Here is a 16,310-nt window from a genome sequence, read left to right as displayed (position 1 = left end):
CTCAGACAACTCTTGAAGGCAGCCGGCAGATCCTCCCTTCTCAGCGCTGGTGAGCACTTCTTAGGTTGGACGCCCTTCCCCTTAGGCTTTTAGCATAGTTCTTAGGAGCCCGGCTCTGGCAGCTACTATCCCCTTAGGCAGGAAGCCAGACTGTACAAGCTAAGAGGTGGGCGTCCTAGAGCAGTGGTGGGGGATGGGACGGAGCCACACAGGAGTACAGGAGCAGTGGGTACAGGCTCCCTCGGGAAGGGAGGGGGCGGGGTGAGGGAGCCTGAGGGGAGCTGCAGGATCTGGGAGTTGTCCTTAGGAGTCTGAAAGAGCTGGGTGGAGCCCAGAGGGAGGTACCTGGCAGTAGCCAGGGAAGGCATAGGGGACTGTGAGCAACAGGCAGGACTGTGAGCCTCAGGTGGGGGCGCTCAGGACACTAAGGTGGAGGGAGGAGAGGCCCTTTACTGCTCTTCTGGACTTCCGACCAGATTTGCAACAGTCCTGTGGGGGGTGGGGCGCTGGCTGCTGAGCATGGATTCCCTAATTCCCTTGCTGGAGGATTCCGAATTTTAGTGGGCACTGGCCACCCTGTCACTACTTTCTAGTACTTTCTTCCCAGGGGCGCTAGAGAACCCCAGAGCTCCTACCGCACAGCAGGCGCCCAGCCAGGTTTCCAGCCTCATTCCCAGGCTCCTGAGCCAGCAGTTAGAGAGGCTCTCACTAGAAGTTCACCATTTACCCCTTTAGTCTCTCCCCCTTTCACCCTGCAGCCTTGGAGCCCTCCAGGACCCAGAAAGCAGAAGAGCAGCATACCAGCAAAGCTGCAGGACAGGTCATGGAAAAACGCAAAAGATGAACAAGAAAAGAGCTGGTCAGAAGAGGCAAAGAAGCAGATCTCCAACCCCGCCCCGAGGGAACATCGTGGGCTGCAGAATTTCTCATGAATGGAAGGAAGGAGATGAGCCCATCACTCAGTGGAAAGGAACTGTGCTGGATCAGGTGCCTATCAATCCCTCTCTCTACCTGGTGAAATACGATGGCATTGACTGTGTCTATGGACTGGAACTTCACAGAGATGAGAGGGTACTGTCCCTAAAAGTTCTTTCCAACAGGGTGGCATCATCCCAAGTCATTGACCCCAGCTTTGCTGATGCCATCATTGGCAAAGCAGTGGAACATGTATTTGAGGGCGAGCATGGCTCTAAGGATGAATGGAGAGGGATGGTCCTGGGCCAAGCTCCTATCTTGGATGCCAGCTTTTATATTACTTATGAGAAAGATCCTGTGCTTAACATGTACCAGCTTCTGGATGATTATAAAGAGGGTGACCTCCGTATCATGGCAGGGTCCAGTGAGCCCCCTCCTTTAGACATTGACCTGGAGCTGGTGGATGGACTGATAGGTAAACATGTGGAATACACCAAAGATGATGGCTCCAAGAGAGTTGGCATGGTCATACACCAGGTTGAAGCCAAGCCCACTGTGTACTTCATCAAGTTTGAAGATGATTTCCACATCTATGTCTATGACCTGGTGAAACAGTTCTAACCATTTGTCACAGTGTTGCCAGAGCTGTAGAAATAAAGTTGTAAATTTTTTTGAAAACACAGCTGAAGTTGTAATTTCTAGATTTCTGGGCTAACTGCAAGCATAGTGTTTTCCTGACAAAAGCAGGATTCTGTGGGTATGGCATGCTGTCAGAAGCATTTTGCTGGGCGTGTCTGGTGGGTGGAGCAGGGAACCATGGAACAGCTGTCAATTCAGCCTCTGAGAGAAGTGAGCTTGTATCATAAGCAGTCATCTAAAAATGGAATGGGACTTAGCTGGTCTGGTCTTGGGGGGAGGAGGAGAAGGAACTGGAGATGGTTTGTGGAGGAGGGAACAGGAGGAGTTAACTGCCTAGAGAGGTGGAAGGAAGCCAAACAGAGAGGGGGAGACTCCTTGAAGAGGAACAGAGTGAAGGAAGAAATTGGGAAGGGAGGGCTGGAAACAGAGTGAAGCCTGGTGGCACCTTCAGGCTTTCAAGAAAGCTAAGGAATTCAGGAAGAAAGATTTAGTGTAGAAGAGTATACAGCAAGGGTAGGCAGAGTAAGCCATTTACAACGGTCCCTGAGTAGAGGCTCAAGGATCAGGGAGTCCAGGAAGACCCATGCATACATAGGTGGTGGAGCGACTAAAGGAGATACCTGTAGGAGGCACAATTCCAAGAAGAAAGGCAGTCTCTGGGTCGGGGAGAGATAAGGAGGGATGGTGGGTAGGTTTGGGGTGAGGGAGGGGGCAGGAAGGCTCAGAAAGTTGGCCTCTGATGGCATCCATGTACATTGGAGGGTCACTAAAAGCCATTTCAACAGGGACTACTTGGACAGTTTCAACCAAGTCAGTGTTGTATCTATCTCAGGCTTTTCTTTTTTCAGAGAGTCTGGCATAGCCAGCAGGCTGAACAAACTAGTAAGAGTTCAAGGCTGGGTCCGGGCACAGGGCAAGTATTTTCTCTGGAAAATGGTGGATCCAGGAATAGCAGTCTTGTCCTTCCTCTGTTGAAATTGTCCTTGCCTTCCTGTGGGGAGGAGGCATCTGATGATTGTGCCTCGTGTCTCCCTGATGTAGAGAGAGCTTGTCTGTCCATGTTCCCTCACAGCTGCCCGAAGCCACAGGTGGCTCCCTCCCTTGCCCAGGCAAAGGGAAGACACCCTTCTTTTGCAGCCCTTTCTGCTTAGACTCCCACAAAGCCTATTCTCCTGACATCTTCTAGGTACCTCTTACTCAAATAGGTTTTCCCTTCTTAAACTGGGAGCTAACCCTGAAGGAAATGTGTGTACCTCTCTGAAATGGGAACTTATGGGTTCTTTGAAATTCCTTTTGCTGCAAGGTGTTTTGCAAAAGGCAAACACATGAAGGAACGCTTTTATTGAAGCAGGCACAGGTGGAAGGATGTTCTGCTTAAGCAAACATGTGAAAGGACATGTGATGAGGGATTCTTTGCTAATGACATGTTTGTGTTGGTCTGCCTTACACTGAGTAGTAGAACTTCATTTGTTGGGACTCCATGGGGAGAAACTCATTGGAGAACGTCTGGTGGTGTGCTTTGGCTTCTGACCACTTCTAAGGATTCGTGCTGATTGGCAGAATGATGTCAGCTGAGACAGACTCATGCTTTGAGTCAAGACAGGTACTGTGGCAAGACCCATGGAGGCCATGTGATGTTTGCAGGGAGTATAAAGAGGACTAGATGGATAGGGAAGGAGGCTGAGCTTGGCTTGCTTCCATACCTAAACACTTCTTGGTCCTGTGTCTTTGCTGATCTTTGCTTCCTTGAGAGAGGCACAGTGGGGAGCTTTTCTTGGTGTTCTGTTGGCCCTGGTCCCTCCTGCTGACTTATGCTGAGGCCAAGACCTGGCTGTCTCTGCTAGTTAGTGTCACCACTGCTCATTCATATTTGCTAGCCTGACTCTACAGTACTGGACTGCTGGTGTATCCATGAATTGTTAGGTTGTAGACTGAGGTGCAGCTGTTGACGTGTGAACTGAACTGCCAAGTTCCAGAGAACACAGATGGGAGTTGCTCCAAAGAACCTTTCTAAACAAGTTTACTTCCCCTGAATCCTTTCTTTTGTACTACCTCTGGTGGGTGGTAGGCTAAAAGGGAGGTGAAAGTGAAAGATCCTCAGACTGAGGAGACTCGCTCCAATCCTGAGGATGATGCCACCCCACGAACACACGGGACTCACGTCTCGATGTAAAAGCAAGAGGTTTATTCAGGATACCAGTGCACTGGGGCTTGACACAGTCCTCACGCAGGAGGGATGTCAAAAGCCTCGGACAGCAGAAATATACGGTTTATATAGACAATATAAGGCCACAGCTATTTCAGTACCAAGGATATCTGACTTGGCAGATGTTTCCCACCCTGTAGTTCCCAGAACATCTGTTTTTATGGTCGGCTGACTTCCTGGAAAGTGGGTGGGAATGTACTGTACTTTCTGGTCTAACGTCTAGGGGCTAAGCAGAGGCCAATGTAAAAAATTGTTATTTTTAAATTTTTTTTTGGTTATTTTTTTCGGAGCTGGGGACCGAACCCAGGGCCTTGCGCTTCCTAGGCAAGCGCTCTACCATTGAGCTAAATCCCCAACCCCAAAAAATTGTTATTTTTAAGAGGTGGTTCTTAATTTTTATTCTTAAGAGGTGGTTCTTAAGAGATGGCTGCACTGATGTCTAGCAGGGATCTTTCAAAAGCACTTAGGAACCATCATTAAAACAGGCTCTGAAAAAAATTAAAATTACATCTCTCTTTTGGGGAATCTCTCTATAACTACCAAGGGGGCTGTGAACTGTGGCTTTCTCCACATAATTCCTTTGACTATATAATGCCACTTGGAAAGGTTTGCTTCCTGGGAAGAAGACTTGGCAATGCCTGCACAGTGCCTCAGAGCTTTGCCATATATATTCATGTGGAATCCAGGAAATGGGTCTCTGTCTTCACCCTTTCTTTGTTGTCCTGTCCCAAGCTTCCAAAGTCCTTCTGTGAACTCTGTGAGTGTGTTCTCTTCCCTCCTTTAGAAAATGTTGTTATTGCCTCTGAAAGAAAGAGTGTTTCTTGTTCGTGCTGCTGAGTTCTTCCCAAGGCCACAAATGGAAGAAGGAAGGGTCTCCCAGACATTGAAAGAAGGTGTCCAATCTCGATGATGTTCACTGCCTACCAAGCATTGACTCTATAGGCTGATTGCATCAAAAATGACGGAAGACTAGCACACCTCACCAGGGCAACTATAGTTTTCTTTCCTACATCATATGTTGTGCTCAGGTAACACCAGCAGGCCCTCTTGGCACTAGCTTTCGTTGTTCAGTGATTGTGTTTTTGTTGTGTTCTACGTCCAAATAGACTTTTGATAAGTTCATATCATGTAAAGGCATTTGAACAGGACCCACATTCCAACAAGGATACAAGCACCATGGTGTAAGGAAGAGGCCATCTCATTTCAACCTTGGAAAGGTTTCTGTTGAGCATGCCTCCAGTTGCCCTGCTTTACCCTGCCCTTCAAGCTCATACCCTGTTAGGAAGTGCATTTATAGCATTATGGCTAGACCCAGGGATACTTGTCTCACTTTACATGCTTGATTCCACAGATTCTCACTCAGTTGATTTGTTTTACCTTTGTCACATAAACACTCTGGCCATGCAGTGTTCTGGATACTGCAGTCAGCAGAGGCAGCAAATGGACAGATCGTATCCCCTTGGAGTTCTCGTCCTAGTGTGGGAAATGAGCAATATAGCCCTGTAGCTAATAAGCCTATCTGAAACATTTTCATATTGGTAAGTGATAAGAGGGGACACACCAAGTCTAGGTTCAAGAAAATGAAATTTCAGGGCCAGCATTCTTTTCAGAGAGTTACAGTGGTCAGGAAAGGTATCAAGGAAGCTCTGGATTTGGAATGGAACAAGGAGAGAGAGAGAGAGAGAGAGAGAGAGAGAGAGAGAGAGAGAGAGAGAGAGAGAGAGAGAGAGAGAGAGATCCAACAGCAGTCAAGGGGAATGTGCATTCCAGCTTATGTGATGACAATTGCTGGGCCAGAGAAGACCTGGCATGCATGAGGAGAAGCAGCTTGGATGAAGGCATGGCTGGATATGATGAAGGGAGGTAGAAAATTGTGAGAAGTGATTTCTCAGAAGTCACAGGGGTGTCAGAGAGCCCAAAGCCCTGCAGGTTAAAACTTCTACAGGGGAATTTTGCTTTTACATTGAATGAGAGGGGGACATGTTAGTGCTTTTAAAGTTGAAGCATCTCATAGTTTTTGTCATATTTTAACAGGCACACTGCAGCAATTCCTGAAAATCTTCTCAAAAATCTTGGCATTTGGAGCATGAAAATCAAATATATAAATTCCACATTGTAAGTAGGTGAGAATACATTTATACAAGAATCTTGTGCCCTAGTAGACCTTATATATCATTGAAAATTACAATTACTTAAAGGATTTTTCCCCTGTGGCTTTGATGTATCTTGCCTCATTCAGTGAGGTCTAACTATGTATGTCAAACATAGGCCTGCATGCACTTTGTTCTCTGGTGAAGTATCATTGTACTGGCTGGTTTTGTGTGTCAACTTGACACAAACTGGAGTTATCACAGAGAAAGAAGCCTCCCTTGAGGAAATGCTCCCATGATATCTAGCTGTAAGGCATTTTCTCAATTAATGATCATGGGCAGGAGGGCCCATTGTTGGTTGTGCCATCTCTGGGCTGGTAGTCTTGGATTCTATAAGAAAGCAATCCAAGCACGCCAGGGGAAGCAAACCAATAACATCCTTCATGGACTCTCCATTAGCTCCTGCTTCCTGACCTGCTTGAGTTCCAGTTCTGACTTCCTTTAGTGATGAACAGCTATATGGAAGTGTAAGCTGAATAAACCCTATCCTTCCCAACTTGCTTTTTGGTCATGATATTTTGTGCAGGAATAGAAACCCTGACTAAGACACTCATGAAGAGCATTTTAATTAAGCCCAACAAGCTGAGAAAGAAAAAAACCAAAATATATTGTTCAAAGGTTCAATTAAAGGGTCACCAAGAAGTAGAAGAGAGCTGAATTCTATGTTCTAGAAGATACTAGATTAAGGGAATGATATTTTTGGGTAAGATCCCACACAGTTAGGTGCAGGCATGTTGGCAAACACTTTTAATCCCAGGAAACAAAGCCAATGAGATCTCTGAGTTCAAGGCCAGTGTGGGACAAAACAAGTTGTAGGTGAAGAAAAGCTTAAGTTCAGGGGTGGTGGAATGCACCTTTAATCCCAGGAGACAAGGATGCAGATCTCTGAGTTCAAAGTCAATCTACAGAACAAAATCCAGGATAGCCAAGATTAGGTAGTGAAGGAGTTGGAAAACAGAAAGCTAGTAGTAATGTAATAGCAAAAGGGGGCCATGTTCCAGCTCCTGCAAGCAGCAGAACTTAGTAGCTTTGGCTATGAGGCTCTGGCTCTAGAGTGATGAATAGAAAGGACTACTGGGACAATTGATGCTGGTTAGCTGAAGCTAAGCAATTAATGGTGATTATGAAGAAACTGTAAGGCTCGAAGTGAATCTTAAATAACGGGAGGCCCCCCCCCCAAGTGAGATATGAGAACAGAGTTGGATGCAAACGCAAGAGGTTTATATTCTTGTGCATCGGGGTTGACCTTCAATCAGCCCCTCGTGGCGAGTGACTGGAAGATGACCCTGAATGACTATAACAAGCAGTTCTTATACTTTTTAGAGGTACAGGTTACATCAGCAAGGTTACAGTTTAAACTTAGTGGCTAAGGTTATTGGCCTTTGAATCTATTGGCTAGCAAGCATATCACATGCATTTGAGCTCTATCTGGGACCAGAGGGTCAGGCGGACTATCAGTCAGTACATTCTGTGGATTTTCAAGAATGTCCTTGATCCTCCCAAGAACTGTGGGTGGAGAATGGAACTTGGCCTAGCCTTGACCTGAGGCAGGGACCTGGTACTTGGCCTAATCTTGACCTGAGGTGGTGGGTGTAAAGCTGTCGAAAGCCCTTAGGGTCCCCATAACCTACCTACTTTCTACCAGGCCAAGTCTCTTAATAGCTCTTACACTTTAGTAAGAACTCTGGTGCTTCAATCTGAAGACTATTTTGACATCAGACTTGGAGATGTTTGGAGATGGTATAGCTGGTTTTCTGTCTTTTTGGGGGGGGGTATTACAGTTAAGTGATTGGATGAATCTCAGAAGAGATTTTGAACTTTGGATTTTTCACATTTTTGAAACTGCTTTAGACTTTGGAGAATTTGCGAGTTGGACTAAAATGTACTTTTTAATTATGCCATGGGTAGTTATGTCTCCCAAAGTCTCATGTATTTCAACAAGCCTATGGAGGCTAGGGAGTGGAATATGATGATTTGTATATGCTCGGCCCAGGAAGTGGCACTATTAGAAGGTGTGGCCCTGTTGGAGTAGGTTTGTCACTATGGTTGTGGGCTTTAAGACCCTCATCCTAGCTGTCTGGAAGCCAGTATTCTGCTACCTGCCTTCAGATGAAGATCTTTGTTCTTCCTGCACCATTCTTGCCTGGTGCTGCTATGTTCCTGCCATGATGATAATGGAATGAACCTCTGAACCTGGAAGTCAGGTCAATTAACTGTTGTCCTTTATAAGACTTGCCTTGGCCATGGTGTCTGTTCAGAGCAGTAAAACTCTATCTATGACAAACTCCTTTTTCATTTTTGTTGACTGCAACAAAATTCTCTCCCCTGAGCTGGTTCCACTCCCTGTTAGTAGCTTTCTTCAGCATATACCTCATGGTTCTGGCACCTCAAACATCTTGGAACCTCTAAGGTAATTTGAATGTTATAGTTTGTTTCAATGTCTGTAATCTACACATCATCTTCTGGGCTCCTCCAAAGGGCTGGTGTCACTTCTCCAGCTCTGGCCTCTGTAGCACTCTAAGCTCAGATTGATCCACTCCACTGTTGTGTTATTGTTCATGGTGATCATCCCATAGTACTGGCATCTTCAATATACTGGGGTCTTCCACTACAACTAGGCTTTGCCAATAACCTCTCATAGGCTCTCCTCATGGTGCCAAGCCTCAAATCCTTTGCATAACCCTGTAGTTCTGGGCCATCAACCGCAACTGAGGCTGTACCTTCACCAATGGCCATCCATGGCCTCTCACAGTGCTGAGCCTCAGCTGCTCTTCATGACTCCTTCATGCCTTCAAAACCAGTACCACCTGGGTGACTCTTACACATTACCAAGTACAGCTCCAGCAAGAGTTACAACCTTGGTTATCTTTGGAAAACAGATTCTTTTTGCTCTCAGAAAACACTTCCCAGAAGATTTCACCTCAGAAATGCTAGTCTCTCTTTTTTTTTTTAGAAATATTTATTTTGTATGTGAGTACACTGTTGTTGTCTTCAGACCTCCAGAAGAGGGCAGCAGATCTTGTTACAGATGGTTGTGAGTCACCATGGGGTTGCTGGGAATTGAACTCAGGACCTCTGGAAGAGCAGTCAGTGCTCTTAACCACTGAGCCATCTCTCCAGCCCCCTGGTCTCTTCTTTTTTTAAAAAAATAGTTGCATATTTCACTTTATTTTTATTAAATTAAAAGCTACAGTCTGGCAGCAATTCCATATCAGAGGGTAAGGAGGCTCCTTATAGGGGTAGAGAAGAGCGAGAGAAAGACAGACTGACAGAGACAGACACAGGAAAGAAAGGACCCTGGTCTCTTCCTAATCACCACTAATTTCTTAGCTCCAGCTAATCAGCATCAATTGTCCCAGTAGTTTCCTTCTCCTCTTGACTATAAAGCCAGAGACACATGGCCGAAGTTGCCAAGTTCTGCTGTTGCTGGGTTGAAACATGGCTCCCTGTTCTACTACATTATCATTAGTTTCCTATTTTCCAACTCTTTCATTGCCTAAGCTTGGCTGTCCTAGATCTTGTTGTGTAGATTGACCTTGAACTCAAGAGGTCTGCTTCCCTGTCTCCTGAGATTGAAGGTATGCACTACTATGCCTGGATGCCTGGATTTAACCTTCTCTTTACCTAAAGCTTGCTCTGTCTCAGGCTGGCCTTGAACTCCGAGATCTGATTGGCTTTGTCCCCTGGATCTAAACTTAGCTGTGTAGTATTTTTGCACCGAAGTCTCACTTCCTTAATTTGTTATCTTCTTGAACACAGGATTCAGTTTCATTTCATTTCCTGGTGCCCCTTTAATAATCGAACCATATGTTTTATACTTTTCCTTTCTCAGATTGCTATGCTTGCTTAAAATGTTCTTCATGAAAATTAACCAGAGAACAAAGTCTATGGTGGGCATTTCTGAGACTTCCTTTGTCAATGCAATTAATCTGAGTCTCTTCACCTTCACCTCAGGCAGACTCTTCAGACAAGGGTAAAAAGTAGCTACATTCATCACCAAAATACCACATACTGAAATTCTTCTTTTCTGAAACCTGTTGAGCCAGGTCAGCAAAGTTCAAATTATTCTTAGCAACAAAGTCTTCCACATTCCTACTAAGACCCCTTTAAAGCATCCCACTGCTTTCAAAAATCCAAAGTCCCCAAATCCACATTTTTCCAAACAAAAGCATGGTTAGGCCTATCACAGCGATACCCTACTCCTGGTACCAATTTCTGTCTTAGTTAGGGTTTCACTGCTGTGAACAGACACCATGGCCAAGGCAACTCTTTAAGGATGACATTTAATTGGGGCTGCCTTACAGGTTCAGAGGTTCAGTTTATTATCATCAAGGTGGGCACATGGCAAGAGCTGGACAGGCATGGTGCAGGAAAAGCTGAGATTTCTAAATCTTGATCTAAAGGCAGCTAGCAAATTACTGGCTTGCACACAGCTAGGAGTAGGGTATTAAAGCCCATTCCTACAATGACACACCTACTCCAACAAGACCATACCTCCAAATAGTGCCACTCCCTGGGCTAAGCATATACAAACCATCACAGCACTATAGATGAGTTATTTATTAGTTTTTAGGTGCTTCCTTACCCAAATGAGCAATCCATCTGGTAGTATACCCATGTAGAAATAAAATGCTGAGGGAAAGAATATCAATTCTCTGGGCAATATGACCTTTGTGAGTTCATAGCTAACCCTAGTGTCCAAAGCACTTGAGAACTTTAAAGATCCTATCTTGCCACCCCAACTTATGATTAATGTAATTAATAAACTTTCTGCTGTCTCAAGCAAGTTCATTGGAGGCTAAAAATCTTAACATTCAGCTGGATGATGGTGGGGCATGCCTTTAATCCCAACTTTCAGGAGGCAGATCCTGGCAGATCTCTGAGTTTGAGGTCAGCCTGGTCTTCATAGTGTATTTCAGGACAGCCAGGGCTACAGAGCAAGATCCTGTCTTGGAAAATTAATAAAATAATATAAATATAAACAAAAATGCAACATTCTTAACTGGAAAGTATTTGGCTATGGCTGCTGAATGAAAACCTTTTCTAAAGCTAATCTATATACTGTGAGCAATTGGTACTTTACCTTCTTTTGACAATAATAAGTAATATTGAAACTATGTATAGTTCAGTTTGATAAGGCATAAGTCATTACTAAGCCATACAGAATCAAAAATAATTGTCGGGTCCTTCTAAAGGCCCAGAGTAATTAATTTGCCATGTATGTCCTTTGATTCCATTTTTTTCCTTCACTACAACCACAATACTCATCAGAAGAAAATGGTTATAAATCGGAGCCTTGGGCCCTTTGTTCAATGCCATAAATAACCTTTGAGTAGGATGGGCTTTGTTTTATGAAATACTTATTATGGCTTTATTAGGCATCAATGCTTAAAATCTCTAGCTTTCAGGCTCAATGGAGGCAAAGGCTACTGGAGATATGTGGGAGTTGAGAATCATTTTGAGTGAGGATCAACATGATATTAGAAAGTTATACACACATTAAATGATATTCTCACATCAGAGTGTATCCCACATGTACTAAGAATTGTTGCCTGTATTTCTTGGCCCATGAGAAAAGTGTTTGTGGAACATTTATTCTTTGATTTTTTTTCCCCTTCCCATCTCTTCTTGGTTGGTTCAACACAGAGAAAACAGAATCTCAGGAAAAGGAAGGAAAACTCAAATCTGTTCTATAATGCTTAATGTAGGTATTAGTAGGAAGAATAAAGATTTTTATTCTCTTACGTATATAAAAAAATCTGTAAACCAGCACCAACACGGTACCTAGAATTGGGCTAAAAGCCCACGGATGAAAGAAACACGCACACACACACACACACACACACACACAGGTTATCGTGGTCAAGCCAGGAGAGGAAGAGAAGAAGGAGGGGGGAGAGAGAGAGAGAGAGAGAGAGAGAGAGAGAGAGAGAGAAGGAAGAGAGAGACTCCTGTAGCTTTATTCACCACTTATATACCCAAGTCTCCAGGTAGAAAATAACTGGGAAGCACAGTGGGAAACCCTGGCTCATGACTTCCTGGCTCGTGACTTCGGTAACAAAAGACCAACTACGAGACCTGAATTAATTAGGGAGAAATCCGAGAAGATCAGCCTAAATCTCAAGGATAAAGGCTGAGGAAGCAAAAGGCAGAAGTAAATTGAGCACCACCCAGGTGTGGTCCAGGTGTGTCGGTTCCACATGCATCAGCCGGGCTCAGCAGAGGTCATGCAGTGGAGACACCGGGTGTTTACTACTTGGTTTTTTCTTCCTGTGCCGCAAATACATGGGAGAAGCCTCTGTCCAATAATCCCATGACTTTAACTGTGGCCATACAGTTACAAAGCGGCCAGGCCCAAATCCAATATGGCTCACTACAAAAATCTATAACAGGAGCTGAAAATTTGTAGGTGGTCATCAAATTCATTCCTGCTATGGCCCAAGCTATTGCAGATATCATGACTGTGAGTCCATTTTAGAAACTGGTGACACATGAAACAGTTTTGAGCATTTATTATCCCTTCTTTTTTATACTATTGCCTTCTGTGGATTAAGATGTTTTCATTCATATGACAATACCTATAATGTGACTCAATGGGCCTTGTTTATGAATAACATTTTTTCCAACAATTGCCCTAGTAGAAATATGCTTTAAATGAAAAGGTAGTTATTGGCACTTTCAGAGATATCGAACCCCAGGTTCTTCCATCTACAAAACTGTTGGCTAGATGAAAAGTCCTTGATTCACAAAACTGGGGCTAAATACTTGAGTCTGGTTCATTAGTGCCCAGTATGAATTGAAACCTGAGGGTGCCCATTGTTCTGCTGTATATGTTAAATCTCACTGGAATAATATATGTAGAACCAAAAACCTTTCTGAGTGTTCTCAGTGCCCACAACTTAAGACCGTTTTCACAGGTCTGGGTCATATTTCACTGAACCAATGGTTCTCAACTTGGGAGGTTGTGACTGAAAGAGTAAAAAATACAGCCAAGAAGTCAGAAGTTTAAAATGCTATCTCACCCCTAAAGGACCCCTAAATACCTCAAATTCCAGACCCTGCTCTCTGCCTGTAAGTAGGTAAAAGGTCACATTTCTTGAGTCTGCTCTCCCAGGAACTAGATAAAAGGGCTTAAGATAAGCCCTTAAGTAAGTAAGTGATCCTGACCTAGTAAAGATAACAAGAAGCTTCTCCCAGGAACTAGCTGACCATAAAGTTAGATTACAATCTTAAAAGCAATCTTGAGAGACAGGAAACTTCTCCTTGTGATTTTTTTTTTTGTTGAACAATAATTTATTGAGACCCCTCCCTCTCAGCCTGTACAATTCGAGGTCACTTTCTCCACTTGTAGATCTTCTTTGCTAGTTCTAGGAAGATGGATGGGGACAGGGGCACAGAGCACTGCTCTATGAGACTCTTGAGGTGGTTGTAACTGTCTTCCTCGTACTTGAAGAACACATTCTGCAGATCCAGCGCCTCATACAGTGCTTTCACCTGCACCACTTTTTCTGGGTCCTTCTGCCCATAATTCTCCTCTAAGATCTGGTGCTGTTGAGGAGTGGCTCATAGCAGACACTGAACCATTAGCCAGCTGCATTTGTTGTCCTGGATGTCAGTACCGACCTTTCCGGTCACACTGGGGTCTCCAAAGAGATCAAGGTAGTCATCTTGGATCTGAAAGAACTCACCCATCTCCAGCAGAATCTTTAGAGCGTTAGCATGTTCCTTCTTCTCATTGATTCCAGCCATGTACGTGGCAGCCGTGATAGGCAGGTAGAAAGAGTAGAAAGCTGTCTTGTACTTGACAATAGATTTGTACCTCTTTTCACTGTATCTACCAAGATCCACTTGGCCCTGGGGTGCTGCGATGAGGTCGAGAGTCTGCCCGATCTCAGTCTGATAGGTACTCTGTAGAAAGAGTTCCAGCAGGTTGAGGTAGTAGGGCTGCTCCCTGCAGTAGAACTTCAGCAGGTGGTAGATGGAGGCTTCCAGAAGCAGAGCATTGTTGATGGCATCCAGCCTATGCCCGGCTTCTGATACCAACAGATCTGCCCCTGGAAAGTGTGGGAAGAGTCCATGATGTCATCTGATACGAGGAAGAAAGCCTGGAGCAGTTCTACACACCAGCCCACCATCAGGGCCCGCTGTAAGCTCTCAGCATCCTGTTTCCTCAGCTCCACCAGCTCCTGGAAGGTCTGTACCAGTGTCAGACCCCGATTGTACTTGTCTCCTACAGTGTTGTACTCCAGGACCTCCTTGAGCCGGGTAATAGCATCTCTCTTCTCTGGGTGTCCCAGTTCATCCTCAGTCAGCACCTTGACAATCTGGGAGAAGTGCTGGATGAAATTCTGCTTTTCTTGGTTATAAACATCCAATTTCTGGTCCCCATTCATTCTGACAGAGGAGCTAAATGCTCTGTGCTTCAACGCGAATACTCCCCCTCCTTGTGATTTTTGACCAGTATTCTCAACATTTTCCAATGACGCCATCCCTACTCCCTTGGGTTGTGGCTTCTTCCTTTAAGTACTCCTTCTCTCAGCTACTCGGGGTCGAACTCTTCTACCCCTGCGTGGGATACGAGTCTTGACCCCAGTGCACTGGTTCCTATCAATAAACCTCATGTGATTACAGCAAGAATGGTCTTATGTGAGTTCCTGGGGGGTCATGTCATCCCGAGACTTGAGTGAGGGTCTCCCTGCTCCAGGGGTCTTTCAGTGACCCCCTTGGAGTGTCAGATGACCCTTTCACAGGGGTCACATATCAGATGTCTAACATATCAGGCATTTACATCATAATTCTTAACAGCAGCAAAGTTACAGTTATAAAGTAGTAACGGTAATAATTTTATGCTTGGGGTCACCACAACATGAAGAAGTATATTAAAGGGTCTCAGCATTAGGAAGGTTGAGAACCACTGTTCTATTTGAAGTTTGGTATACTTTGGCTGACTAGAAGAATATTGGAAATGGATTTCTTATTGGGTTTGCCATGTAGGACTGAAAAAGCTAGAAAAAAAATCTGCTGCTACTGCCAAAATGGAGTTATTCATGCATGTGATCACCACAGTAATAAAGCACTTTCTGATGAGACTGAAATAAAGCCCCAGAATTAGTATGCACTATTTAAATTGTTAGAAATTGTGACAGGATTTATCATTGTACTATACATGGTAATATACTGACTGGTAGGTTATACCTCCTTAGGTGAAAAAAAAGCCAATTCAAGCCAGATTAGAATATATTAAAGGCAGGTTTATTGGGAAGATTCTCTCAGGGGACTTCACTGGCCCCAAGGACCAAGGCCACAGAAGTCACTTTGGTAAACGTTGGGGTAGGGGGCAGAGAAAGGGAGAGGGCACATTCAGAGAGAAGGGAAGGATAAGAACATTGAACCCAGGCCCTGGGCTGAAAAGTTCAGGGTTGGTGGCAGGGTATGCCAGGTAGGGACTTAAGGAAGCTGGGAGAACCTGGAGGCCGGGTCTGCTTTGATATGTAAAATATGCGCCTCAGTCCTTTGTTCTGGGTCTGAAACCAATGGATAATCATCTATAAATATTTCCTGCTGACATTGGGGCACAGGTCCAGGTGTGGGCAAAAACAAGCTGGAATGTTGGCCAAGTCTGGGAAGGACTGGGTCTTTCATTGCTGTCCAGGTTGTCGGACCGTCTGGTGGTAGGAGTGCATGGTCCAGTTGAAGCAGTCTGGAGGCTGTCAGAGCACCTGTGGGTGACTGTGTTGGAGCTTTCCTGGATGCAGGTTCTGAGAGAACACCTGGGTGTTAGGAGCAGAAGGTAAAGTTAGGGAATTTAAGGAGAAAACCTTTTTCTTGGGTGTACATTTGAAACTCTTAGGACCATGGTCTTGGTAGTTGGAGGAGGAGTTGGGGGTTCCAGGACCAAAGAAAAAGGAAATAGACCCTACTCTCAGGATTAGGCTGGTGGAGAGGAGGATAGATCTCACCCTCAGGAATAACCAAGTCTGCTTTGATATGTAAAATATGCACCTCAGTCCCTTGTTCTGGGGTCTAAAACCAAACAATCGCTGTCAAAATTGAAGTGTACAGTCCTTGTAGTGATGAAGTTTACTATCCAATGCCAGATTTACAAATCTTTCCAAACTGTCTACAAGAGTTGCCACATTGCATAAGTTTTGTCTCCAAAACCAATTTACTAACACATTGACAATACAAGATTTTATTTTAACTCCTATAGTGCTTACTGGTTGTGCTTTACCACTGCTAATTTTTTTTCATATTAATATTATTGATCTGCTCTACTGAACTAACTCTGGATATGTTAGCATGGTCATTTGATGCTCACATGGTTATGTATTTATAAATTGATACCATTTTCCAAAGGTATATCTTACGTCTTAGTTACTTGTCTATTGCTGTAATAAAAC

General features: G+C 44.4%; 2 protein-coding genes across 2 annotated transcripts; one reads left to right on the top strand and one right to left on the bottom strand.

Moving 5' to 3' along the window:
• The first annotated feature begins 763 nt into the window (after positions 1–763).
• On the top strand, positions 764–1,593 carry LOC116888561 (spindlin-2-like). Its single transcript, XM_032889866.1, has one exon. The coding sequence runs from the start codon at positions 841–843 to the stop codon at positions 1,534–1,536; it is 696 nt and encodes a 231-aa protein (XP_032745757.1). The 5' UTR covers positions 764–840; the 3' UTR covers positions 1,537–1,593.
• An 11,649-nt stretch (positions 1,594–13,242) lies between these two features.
• Positions 13,243–14,336, bottom strand: LOC116888504 (farnesyl pyrophosphate synthase-like). The gene is given in 2 exon segments (XM_032889795.1): positions 13,243–13,928; positions 13,931–14,336. Coding segments are annotated over 2 exon segments (1,059 nt in total). The 5' UTR covers positions 14,304–14,336.
• Positions 14,337–16,310: the final 1,974 nt, after the last annotated feature.

The sequence above is a fragment of the Rattus rattus genome, chromosome X (genome assembly GCF_011064425.1).
Source record: "Rattus rattus isolate New Zealand chromosome X, Rrattus_CSIRO_v1, whole genome shotgun sequence".
Classification (NCBI taxonomy): Eukaryota; Metazoa; Chordata; class Mammalia; order Rodentia; family Muridae; genus Rattus; species Rattus rattus.
This window is presented reverse-complemented; position numbering and strand designations above follow the sequence as displayed.

Coding starts and splice junctions, on each gene's coding strand:
- LOC116888561 (XM_032889866.1), top strand. CDS start 841: ATGAACAAGAAAAGAGCTGGTCAGAAGAGGCAAAGAAGCAGATCTCCA.